Source organism: Danio aesculapii, chromosome 21, assembly GCF_903798145.1.
Source record: "Danio aesculapii chromosome 21, fDanAes4.1, whole genome shotgun sequence".
Taxonomy (NCBI): domain Eukaryota; kingdom Metazoa; phylum Chordata; class Actinopteri; order Cypriniformes; family Danionidae; genus Danio; species Danio aesculapii.
Window position 1 is genome coordinate 40,062,316 of NC_079455.1, and position 12,500 is coordinate 40,074,815.

Consider the following 12,500-nt stretch of genomic DNA (forward strand, 5'->3'; position numbering starts at 1 on the left):
AGCGTTCTGGATAAACTGCAACTGTCTGACTGCTCTTTTGGGAGGACCAGTGAGGAGTTCATTACAGTAATCCACCCTGCTGGTGATAAAAGCATGAACAAGTTTCTCGCCGGAAACAAAGCATCTAATTCTCACAATGTTTTTGACATGATAGTATGCTGATTTACTTAATGCGTTGACATGACTACTGAAACTCAGATCTGACTCCAGTCACACCGAGATTCTTGACCTTATTCTTTGTTGTTTGACAGAAATTTTGGCACATCCAACTGTTTTATCCAACCCAGGCTCATTCTGAAAACGTATCTCCACCGTGAAATATGTCCCGGCGGCACATTTTTCTGCAATTTTTGTTTTCGCAAATCCGCCAGAGGTCACCGTGTACGCTTTTCGAGATCTCAAATTTTCCTCGCGAGTGCCATTCGCGCCTGCTGTTCTCGCGTAAACCCACCAGAGGCCGCTGTCGACTCACTTTGGACAGACTTTCTGACTCACTGAGCGAACGATAGGCTGACCCATCCTCCCCCTTCCCTAAACCCAACCAATTTTATCGATTGACCCGCCCACCCACTTCCCTAAACCCAACCAACACGTTTCAAAAGCAATCCAAAAAAATAAAAGCCCTCGTCTGACTTTTTTTTTACCACATCCTCACCCTGCTATTTTCTTGTTTGTTTTATATTTTAGATTCTGTTTTTTTGTCTTACCAGCTTTCTGGAACCACTCTTCACCGGGCTCGAACCCCCGTCTTCGTGGTCAACTCCTCTCTGCATCTCTAATCCGTCGACGGAGGTGGCGCGCTAACGGGACAAACTGGTTGGAGCCGGAATGGCGTCCATACGGAGGTAAGCGGTCAGCTGGTAAGCGCAAAAAGGGAACGGCGTCACACCGCCCTGTAGCGTTCGTTTAAAGAAATGAAATGCAGCCATACGTACCTCCGCCTACGTAATTCGCTGTCTCCAGAAACGTCCGCAGGGCTACGTTTTCACAATGAGCCTGTGTTGGTTTTATCAATGCTCTGACAGAGAGTGTCAATGAGGCTGAAGTCATTAGGCAATAAGGCTAAGTACATCTGAGTGTCATCAGCATAGCTGTGGTAGGAGATGTCAGGAAGCAGTCATTGCTACACTTTCTGTTTTTTTAATGCAATTTGAACTATACCTTTTGAGTTTTGTAATTCATTATTGCTGGAATCAGCACAGCTGCACACTATAAATGAGGACACTTCAATGCATTCACTCATTTTGCGGGCATCACATTTGCCTTAAATACTAGATGAACAAAAACAGCACAACATTTTAGTTTTCCCACCACATACATCCTTTCAGACTTCCTGTTCTCAGTACTGAAAGTTAGCGCACGTCTCAGATTTCAGACATTGTGAAATTTGTGCAGAAAAATGCATGAAAATAACGAAGCTTGGATATTTTTAAAGGTGAAACATAAAGCATAATTTCATTCTTTTTTGTAAAAATAAATAAATAAAAGAGAACAAGTAAAGGGTGTATAATGGCAAACCAGTAGCAAAAATATACATTTTCCGCCAGAAAATTTACATTTGAAGTTATTATTGGTAAATGGATATTTAAATCTGGTGTTTAAACAAACATATCTTAGGGTTAAAAAGATTATTACAGATCTGACTGCCAGGTCCTGGGTTCCTTGTGTGTTCATTTTCATCATGTGACATTCACCATGTGCTCCCGCCATGTCATTATGTTCATCACCTCCACCTGTGTTCCGCCCCTGTGTGTAATTATTGTCATGTCCCTGTGTATTCATACCATTGATTTATACCCCTTAGTTTCATTCAGTCTTCGTCTGGTATTCTGTCAGAGTGGATGTCTGTTTGTCTATGTTGATGCTTGTGTTCACTCCATGTCATTCCTGTGTTCTTCCATGTAAGTGTTTGTTAATGAATCTACGTATTTGATACTCCTGTGCCTTGAAGTGAACCCAGGTGTTACACTGACACTGTGACAATATTTTTGCTGTGTTTAATATACGTTTCTAATAAAGTAATAATTGTCATATGAGAGCAATATTTATAATACTTTGAGAAAATTGTTACATTATGAACATTTCATTATTATAATGATGTAATAATTATCACATTATGTGCAGTTTTTACATTACATCTAGTTATTACATTATGATTTGCTACTTCTGGTTTTTGGTAATGCCTTCACTCTTGTGGGTGGGCTACACTGTTTGTGCTATACCACTGCCCGCAGCTCTTGTTCACCCATGTTGAAAGGAAAACCTTTTTAACATCATTATGATTTAGTTTATCACAGTGAAAATAAATGATACAAAATGCATTTCACAAATAATTGTAGTTATAGAAAGTAATGTTGAATTAAAGGGATAGTTCACGCAAAAATGAAAATTCTGTCATTTAGACTCCCTTTCTTAATTTGAACTCCAAGCAAGATAAATGAAAAATGCCGAAGCTGACTCCCATTGACTTTTATAGTCATTTTTTCCCCTGCTGAATTTTAGTTGGGTAAAGTTTTTAGTTACAGATCAGCCCATTTATTGGATCAGCCCAAAAAGGGGAGGAGACAAAAGTAATTTGCTTTCCTTTATTACAAAAACAGCACTGCAAGACACTTTTGGTTTCAACAAACAGAACTTAGAACCTGCAATTTTATTAAAAATAATATAAATAAATAATCAGCTGAATAAAAATGAACTGTAAAATATTTAGTACTGTGAAAAGCAGTTTCTACTGTTCACTGTTACCACTACTGTTGCTGATGACACTAAATGTAGAAATGTACCATTAAAATTTGTACAACCCATATTTATTTTAGTCTAATTTTCAATAAATGATTCAGTTATTCACAGTGGCGGATAGATAGATAGATAGATAGATAGATAGATAGATAGATAGATAGATATTTTTTATGGCTTATTGTCGCCACCTATTGGATAAATGATTTTACAAATATATATTTCTAATTATTCAAATGACCAAATTCTGACTGGGGAAAGTTGATTGTTCAGTCCAGTTTGTTATTTGGCTGTCGGCTTTAGTGTTTAATTTAAAACAAGTTTTAACAGATTTCTAAAAAAAAGTTACGATAGATAAGAAAATTGTTACTTTAAAAATAAGAATCTTTTGATATTTTTTATTCAATTTTCCTTGTTTATAAAACTGTAATATAAAACTTAGTTTGAATGCACATTTGTAACTAAACACCTAAAATATTAAAAAGATATGGTAAGCAATTTGACAAAATGGTTGGAAATATTTTTTGGTACATAAAAAATTATGGATGATAATATCTAGCAAATATGATAATCCAGCAAAAATTTGTTATAAAATGTCACTTGTATAACTATGCATTATTTATACTTCATAATTAAATAGAAATCCAGCAAATAGCTGCAAAAAGGTCCAGTTTTTCAGAAAACAAATAGCCACTCTACAGGCCTGATAGTGTAATGTTTATTGACTGATGAAGAGAGAGTTTTAATAAAGTTTATTTTAGGCATAGTGAAAATTAAACATGTCTCATATATCAGTATTGTGCCTATACACAGGCATATCTTTTTCTGACAAATTTTTTCAACCGAAATTAGACATGCTAGAGAATATGAGAACTGGCGAGGATCATATACTTTAGCTGTTTATTCTGAAGTTAATTTTCAGGGCATATTATCCACAGACTAGCCTATATCAGTCTGCTATAACGACAGACTTTGCGTTAAAGTGGGGAAAACACGAGCATTAGCATGATGGACAGCAGAGAACTTGCTGAACACTTACACTTGTTGAAAAAAAGCTCATGTCCACCTTTTTTGCTGCTGCCATGCTTACTAGTGTGTGTTACCCAACACATCTTATTCTTGCACTGGAAAAAACAATCATCTGCATTTGGCACTGCTTATCTGAACGCAGCTACAGCCTCGCACATAATAGCAGGGAAAGGCACAGCCAATCAGAATGTCCATATGTGTTTTGGCGACGGGTGGACTCAAGGAGAGAATGTGATTGAACCCTTTCTGCATGTCTAAGTTAATGTTGACAGCATGATTTATTTATTTTTTTTAAAGAGGATTAAATTATTGGTGGGGACATTTCAATGATCGGTGGATATTGGTGGGGCCGCGTCCCCTTCATCCATTCTAAATGTAGGCCACAGCTGGTTTTATTTAAACTATAAACTGTTAGTCCACTACTTCTGTGTTATTTGACTGTTTGTAACTTCATTACTCAAAAGACTAAAGACTGAATCTCTTAGTTGGTTTCTGCATTTTTCAGACACAGATTTGAATGCAGCGATTCGAAGGATTAACAAACAAATGCAAATCATCATCATTTATAATTTATGTTAAGATTGCAATCTTTTAATGAATAAGCGTGCAGCTTACACTGAATACCTTAATGCAGGCTAAACAAGTAATGACAGAAAACACATTTAATGAAACCCACCACACCCCAGATAACCTACCACAACTTCTGTCATCATTGTATTTACAGGAAGGCCTAAATGCTTTCATACAGTACATATGATTTGAATGATGTGAGAGGTGATCTCTGTGTGATCGTTACAAATTTAGGATTAATCTACAAGTAAAAAAAAATTATTATTCACCGGGTCACATGTTCTGAACCATGGGTTGTAATCCGTACGAATTACTTATCAACCGTGATCCGTTACACCCCTACTGAATTTCATTGCTAAAATCAAACATCAAATCAGAGACAAGTCCCAGAGACACTTGTTTATTAATGTTTATGCTGAAATTGTTTAAACTGACTACAAACCATTGCCAAAATTAATTTATTCTTTAAAGTTTTACCTTGTGTATTTATCAAACACGTTTAGATAGACATCACAATATAAAAACTATCATATATTTGTTTGAATGTGGATTATTATATTTAAAAACGAATAGCTTATTCACCGTGTACGCTTTTCGAGATCTCAAATTTTCCTCGCGAGTGCCATTCGCGCCTGCTGTTCTCGCGTAAACCCACCAGAGGCCGCTGTCGTCTCACTTTTGGACAGACTTTCTGACTGACCGAGCGAACGAACGGCTGACCCACCCTCCCCCTTCCCTAAACCCCACCAATTTAATCGATTGATAGGTTATTTTTACATTTTTAATATTAATGTGTCAAATGAGAATGTCTCTTCAGTTAAAAGACTAAAGTGTTTACCTTGTTATCAATATCCAGCACTTGAAAATGAACAGTTGCATTTTGTAACTCTTTTGTCAGTTACTCGCATAGAAGAAATGACAAGAATTATTACATACGACCACAGGAAATAGGCGATTTTAGCACTTTATTCTGACATCAGAACGTCACATTGAAAATATACTGTATATGTGTAAATAAATCTAATCATAGATGATACAGAGAGAAATCAAGCTACACTGCATACTGTATTGTGTTCAGAGCATGTCAGATTGTAGAAACTGAATGTGTATTCAGAGCATCAGGATGAAGGAGATCAGAGGAAAACAGAGGATCAGGAAGCTCTGAGTGACACTTTTAGCTCCGTTACACAGATTCCCTGAACAACAGGAGATTCCCTGAATGCTACTGACTGATGTGGCATCACAAATAGATTTGGAGGCACATCCTTTTACGGTCTGGCCCTCAAAAGTTCCTGGTGAACAGAAAGAAAACAAAGCTGAATGAAAGCTGGATGCTGGGAGACTGTATGTGATGTGATCTTTGTCAAATGCACAAACTGATTTAATGAATTTCTTCTTTTTCCAGATTCTCACCTGTTGCTTTGATGCAGCGATCTTCACTGCCTGAACATTTCAGTACATTTGAGCAGCTGTTCCCATCACAAGAGTAACACGTGTTTCCATTGGGAGTGCCAGTGCTGGGATCTACAGGAGGAGAAAAGAAAGGTCTGTTTATTTTCTGAACTCCTTTAACTGTTGTATTAAATAAGTGCTCAATGATGAAATAAAGAGTGTGGCTTTTCAGTTGAGTCTCTTTTGAAAGTGCAAATGAGTGTTTACTTAGAGAAGACAGTCAGGGATGTCAGTGATGTATAATACCTGGAGCATCTTGAACATTACATCGGTCACTGCTACAGCACTCAGAAGACATCATTAAAATGCCGAGGTTCATTGACACAGTTGTACAATCAATAGAACAATCTTTAACCTTCACTTTAGTAGTAACGCCACCTAAAAATCAAGAATGATACAGAGATGATCAGCTATTTTAAAACCGCATTTTAGCTGTGTTTTTTGGGAAACTGGCAGACTGTCAAAAAATATCCACATCCATTTATTTCCAGTTATGAATGGAGTTATGGGACCTTGATCTCTTCTCTCTTGACTTTTGATGTTGTAAATTTAGCTCTCCGGTGACTTTTATTGACATTTTGGTAGAAACAATATATTAATAAATCATTAACACAAAACATTTATTAAGTCTGTAACATTACAGAAAAAGTACTGGCAGTTGATTACCAAGTTTTTATACCACTGTAATGCTGTTCATACCAGACACGGCACACATGCATAAGTTGTGCTATTCACGCGTAAATAGACGCTTGAACATTGAGTTTACTCGATTCATTCACGCATCAAATACGCTTCATTTGCGAATTGAAATTCACTTCACAATAGACACAGATTTGCATCATGGGCAGGGTTTCTGTAAGCCTGGTGACTCAAGCTTTGTTGCTAAATGGTTAACATGGATTTTATTGAGATAGATTAGCTGTGTTTTTTGTGCTTTTGGAAAGCTAAAAAAAACAGCGTAGATTTGTTCAGCGTAGATTTGTTCGGAGTCTTCTAGATCGTTTCAAATGTGCACCCAGCTCTGTTTGTTCATCAACTCCTCCAGAAACTATACCTGGATGATGGAAGCTTTCAATGGGGCTTCAGACTGAGCCGAGCCCAGTTTGATGAGCTGTTGTCCGTTGTCGGCAGAAGGATTTTCCTTCGGGACACCAACAACAGGCACTACGTCATTATCACTCCCCTACAAGAGCAAACTCATGATTGGTTAATGCAGTGCAAATTTCTGCTGAAATTTCTTCAGATTTTCCAAATCGTGCAATACATGTTAAGCACATAAAATGCGTCAAACGTGAAAAACAATCAACTCACACCGATTCATTCACTCAAATTTCGTTATTTGTGTGCCTCATTCACACGAATCTTGCAGCAGGATGTCTATTCACGTCTTTGCATTGACAAGATGTAAATCACTTGCGCTTAACTCTTTATCCACGTCTGGTGTGAACGCAGCATAAGAGTACACAGAGGTCTGCCCCGACCTAGATTCCACTCCACAGTAAATGTTTGTTGATGCTCATTTCCCAAAGTGGCTAAATTATTATAAAAGATGAAACATCAACAGTTGTGTTGTCTCTACACAGTGTTGGGTGATGACATGATTACCAAACGGTGACCAACTGTAGACTGGGATTGGGTGAAGGACAAAGAATACCATCTAAAACAGGGGAGTGTGATAGCAGAAGCAACTTCATTTACAATTTTCAAGCGTTCACACCTAGCTGATGAGTTATAATAAAGCTTGTTTGGCATGCTGTCCCGGGAGAGAGCCCTGAGCTTATAAGATCCTTGAACCCTGGGCTCCCTCCCGTTGCAGGGCGAGAGGGGAGTTTGAGCTTAGGTAGATCTCAATGACTCCCCCTCCTGCTTATTGTAGCTAAGTGTCAGATATGGATGCTGAGAAGGTGTACTAAGAGCTTGGCTAAAAATATTTTGGATTAGTTGTTTAATGTGCTTGTTTTTAAACTGTGGGAGGAAACCGGAGGACCCGGGGAAAACCCACGCAAGCACGGGGAGAACAAGCAAAACTCCGCACAGAAATATCACCTGGTTTGGAAGAGAATTAAACCAGGAGCATTCTTGATGTGAGGCAACAAAGCTAATCACTGGCCACCGTGTCTCCCGTTTGAAAGGAGGGAAAGTAGGGTTGGGTGGAGGGGGTTTCTTCAAGATGAAGATATTGTGATGAAAAAAGTCTAGTTATAGAGTTAAGGATCGTCTGATAGGATAATTAGTCATGAGCTAAATTTGGAACAGCTGTGAACAATCATAAGCAAGTGATCCTCTTGAAATTTTTTTATAAATAAAATTCACTTCAAGAGTTCACACTTAGCTGATGATTGATGATAAAGCTTGTTTGGCATGCTGTCCCGGAAGAGAGCCCTGAGCTTATAAGATACTCGAGCCCTGGGCTCCCTCCCTTTGCAGGGCGAAAGGGGAGTTTGAGCTCAGGTTGATCTCGAAGACTCCTCAAAGAAGCCGTTTACGCTCGGGACAGTAGCCGCGTATCGAAGAAACCCCCCAAGAGACATATAACAATGCTATATCCGGCTGCTGGATATAACTTTGTGGAAAATGTTAGAGGAGAGATGCTCTTGCCAAGTTTGAAAGCGACTCTGCGGGAGTCAAGGCAGTAGCGTGGGAGGGGCTGAGAGTGATTCCTGCAGCAGTCGAGACTCTGGGGAGACTCCTGCGGGAGTCAGTGCCGGGGTGGACAGGGCTTCTGCAGGAGTCAGGGAAGATTTTTGGGCGGTGACGACTCCGGCGGGAAAGGGGTGTGAGTAAGGGGGGAGGGGGGGAGGTACTCCTGCTCAATATTGTAATAAAGAAAAGAAGGGGCGCATAAATGCCGGAAGGGAGATAGAAAGAGGGATGGAGGATCTCGACGTCAGAGAAGAAAAGTGAAGAGTTTTTTTTTCCCTCTAGTGGCCGGGGGAGGGAAGTGATTGACTCCTGTGGGAGTCGAAGGCTCGGGGTAACTCCTGCGCGAGTTAGAGCTGCGGTGGCATTACTCTTGTGGGAGTCTGGGAAAGGGGGGGGGGGGGGTGATGACTCCAGCGAGAGGTGGCCGTGGCGTGACTCCTGCGGGAGTCGAAGCTCGTTTTAGTCACTCCTGCGGGAGTAAGAGCTGGGGATTGTTGGCCTATTAGAAAAGAGAGAGAGTAGCGGAGAAACTCAACGCTAGAAAAAGATAGCGTCGCGGCGGACTGGTCGCTGAAGAGAACCGAAGCGGAGGGACTCACGCTGGAAAAAAAGGGGGGAGAGATTAAGGAATTGGAGAACAGAAAAGGGGATTAGAAAAAGGGAGGACGGAAGAGCTGAATTACTCAACGCTGGAAGTAGTAAAAGAAAGGCCAATTAAATGCCGGAAGGAAGATAGAAAGAGGGACTGAAGATCTTGAAGCCTGAAAAAGTTAAGTGGAGAACATGAGACTGATTCCTGTGACGCTCCAGGGACAGACGAGTCTTCGATAAATCCAGCTTTCAGCCTCTGCCGCTGAGAAAGCAGCTCTGCACAAGACATTTGGCCAGCGGAGAAATTAAAATGGTCGTGCCCAACTGAGTCCGGTTTCTCTCACGTTTTTTTTTCTTCACTTTCGCCACTTAGTGAAGTTTTTTTTCCCTCTCCTCTGTCGCCACTGGCTTGCATGGTTCGGGATCTGTAGAGCTGCGCATCGTTGGATTTGCTCTTCAGTGTTTGAACTCTCAGTAGTGATTTTTAAACCACACTGAACTGAGCTCAACTGAACTGAACTTAAACACTACAAACTGAACTACACTGTTCCTATTTACTATGACCTTTTATGTGAAGCTGCTTTGAGAAAATCTACATTGTAAAAGCGCTATACAAATAAAGGTGAATTGAATTGAATAAAGAAAAGAGTGGGGGTGGGGGAAACTAGTGGCTGGGGGGGGGGGGGGGGGGGGGGGGGGTAGGGGCTGAGATTCCCTCTGAAATGAGAAACAAGAGAAATTTAGAAATGAAATTAACAAGATAGTACATGTACAGCAGATATAATGAATTATTTAGCTGATATCCATGAAAGACGTCTTAATATGGGCATGGGCAACTGTGACTAGAAGCGCCTTTGTTAGTGCATGGTAAGAATAATGCATCAAACCAAACAAACCCCAGTTGTATTCATACACATTATTCCAACATACCTTAAAAAATTATTTTATTTTTTATTAATTATTTTTATTTAATAAGAATGATAGAGGTTTGCGTTTGTCTCCACACAAGATGGCAGATGGAGGGAGAGCTGAGGATATAGGGCGTGGCTTGGCTGGTGGTCTCGGAAGTACCTCTTGAATACTGAGTAGGTATGATGGTGGAGTGGAGTTAAACCCCTTGGTGATATGGAAATTTGTTTAGAAATGCAAATGTATCTAATGCTGAGACAAATGTCTTTCTCCTATTCGTAGCAGACGGGCGTGGCGTTGTTACTTTGCCATTCCATTCAACTCACTTGTCATTATAAACTTGCATATTACACATTGTGTATGGACATATAAGACATTATGGCATAATACGAGTGGACTTCTACAGTAGGTGGTGGAAATGCATCAAAATTGTATGCTAACCACCGATAAAACCGAGAAGAGAAGATTGGACTTCCATGCTCGATGTGTTAAGTTTTTAACTAGTTGGATAATTTTTTCAGAACTTAAATGGCTATCAGATGTGGCTCTGTGTGTGTTTTTTTTTTTTTTTTTTTACATATAAACTGCCAACATCAAGCTCTAAACTTTAAGAGTCACCTCTTAGTAGAAACTGAGTTAATGGAATGTTTGTTATGGACTTTAAACCATAGATAATATTACATTTGGAATCTTAACGTGATTAGATTCACAAGCGTATCTGGCCCAATTCATTCACAAGCTCTTTTGTAGCCGTGTTCATTCATAATTTTTGAGAGAGGGCGGGACCATCTCGAGTTTGGGAAGCTCATTGGATGGTAACACTTCTCCTTTCAGCTATTGGCTTAATGAAGTGTCAATCAAAGATTGGCGGCCATTTTGTGACCAAAATACCTAGTGTTTGAGTAAGAGACGCAACTCTACTCCAGCAACTAGTTTGGATGATAACAGCGCATTCCATGAATGTTATCGATGTATGGATATGTCGTGGACTAATGTTTACGGATTGGATTGTCTGGATCCTTGCAGTCGAATGTTATGGATTGTGGACAGGCGGGAGGCTTGAAAGGTTAGTTCTTTGGTTGAAATCTTTGTAGACACACAAGTCTTGTCTTTCAAAAGATTTATACATGTTTAGTCTTTGTTGGGGAGTAGTTATTTTGCGAGGCTTCCCCTTAGGCATGCTATATACGTTACCGCAGGTGCACCGCTTGAAGAGCAGCGAGAGTTTTGTTGCAATGGCTTGGATCGCCGGCAGCAAGTGAGTTTAGTCGGAGTTTGTGGACAGCGTTGTGTGAGGTGGTTTGGAGTAGAAGGTGAAAGAGCTGGTGGGTCAGCATTTTGCGGCTGGATTCTTGGGAAGAGTGGGGCTCTGGCTTGAGTTGTCGTATTGTTCGTTTGTTCGTTCGTCCGTCCGTATCAATAGGTTTAATGGTGCGAAGCTGGAGCATTTGTAGCGGGAAGCGTTCTTCAAGACGAAGATATTGAGATGAGAAAAGTCTGGTAATTTATAGTGAGTTAAGGATTGTCTGATAGGATAATTAGTCATGAACTAAAGTTGGAACAGCAGTGAACAATCATAAGCACATGATCCTCTCAAAATTTGTTTATAAATAAACTTAACAAAGTGTCAGTCTAGATTTTTTTGAGATTTGAACAGATTTGTGTGTGTTGAACATCAAATAAAACAAGGTCAGAATATTGCATTTTGAGTACTGATAGGTGAACTACTGATTGGCCTTTGTGATTAGCTCTAAGGTTCACATTACAGGTTAACAATAGTGCTCATACAGACACTGGAGCATTTGAAAAGCCACGTCTACTCCAGTAGGGGTTCAATCTTCAACTGGCTGGCTGGAGCTGCCAGTGGCGGGTCACATGACCTGTCACTAACTGGTGGCAGCCGCCAGTGTCTAACTGTCGGGTAGCCTGACCTGCCAGTGGCAGCCGCATCTAACCTGGCATTTGACAACTAGCAGGTGGGTCATGTGACCAACCAGTGCCTGGCTGGTGGGTCTGGTGTCCTATCAGTGGCTGCTTGGTGGCCATTAACAACTGGCTGGTGGGTCAGGTGTCCTACCAGTGGCCGCTGGCAACTGGCTGGTAGGTCAGGTGTCCTACCAGTGACTGGTTGGTGGCCATTAACAACTGGCTGGTGGGTCAGGTGTCCTACCAGTGACTGGTTGGTGGCAGTTAGCAACTGGCTGGTGGGTCAGGTGTCCTACAAGTGGCCACTGGCAACTGGCTGATAGATCAGGTGTCCTACCAGTGGCTGCTGGCAACTGGCTGGTAGGTCAGGTGTCCTACCAGTGACTGGTTGGTGGCAGTTATCAACTCGCTGGTGGGTCAGGTGTCCTACCAATGGCCACCTGGTAGCAGTTGGCAACTAGCATATGAGGTCATTCAGTGCCCCCGCCCAATATAATAATAGAGATTAATATAATACGTCCAGCGCGTAAGAAAAAGCTCATTTTTAGATAAATAAGATTGTAGGTGATTCTATACATTTTGACAATTGAAAAGAGGTCCTATTTGTGTAGGAACAATGTTTCGGTCATGAGTAATTGATCCGG

General features: G+C 40.5%; 1 protein-coding gene across 1 annotated transcript in view; it reads right to left on the reverse strand.

Moving 5' to 3' along the window:
- Positions 1–5,285: 5,285 nt before the first annotated feature.
- The window catches only part of LOC130214737 (urokinase plasminogen activator surface receptor-like), an 8,757-nt gene continuing 1,542 nt past the window's right edge, over positions 5,286–12,500 (reverse strand). Inside the window, exons 3-5 of the mRNA XM_056446545.1 lie at positions 6,034–6,165; positions 5,749–5,859; positions 5,286–5,627 (exon numbers count right to left, since the gene is read on the reverse strand). Of these exons, the coding sequence (XP_056302520.1) occupies positions 5,446–5,627; positions 5,749–5,859; positions 6,034–6,165 (425 nt within the window). The 3' untranslated portion in view covers positions 5,286–5,445. The remainder of the gene's footprint in view (positions 5,628–5,748; positions 5,860–6,033; positions 6,166–12,500) is intronic.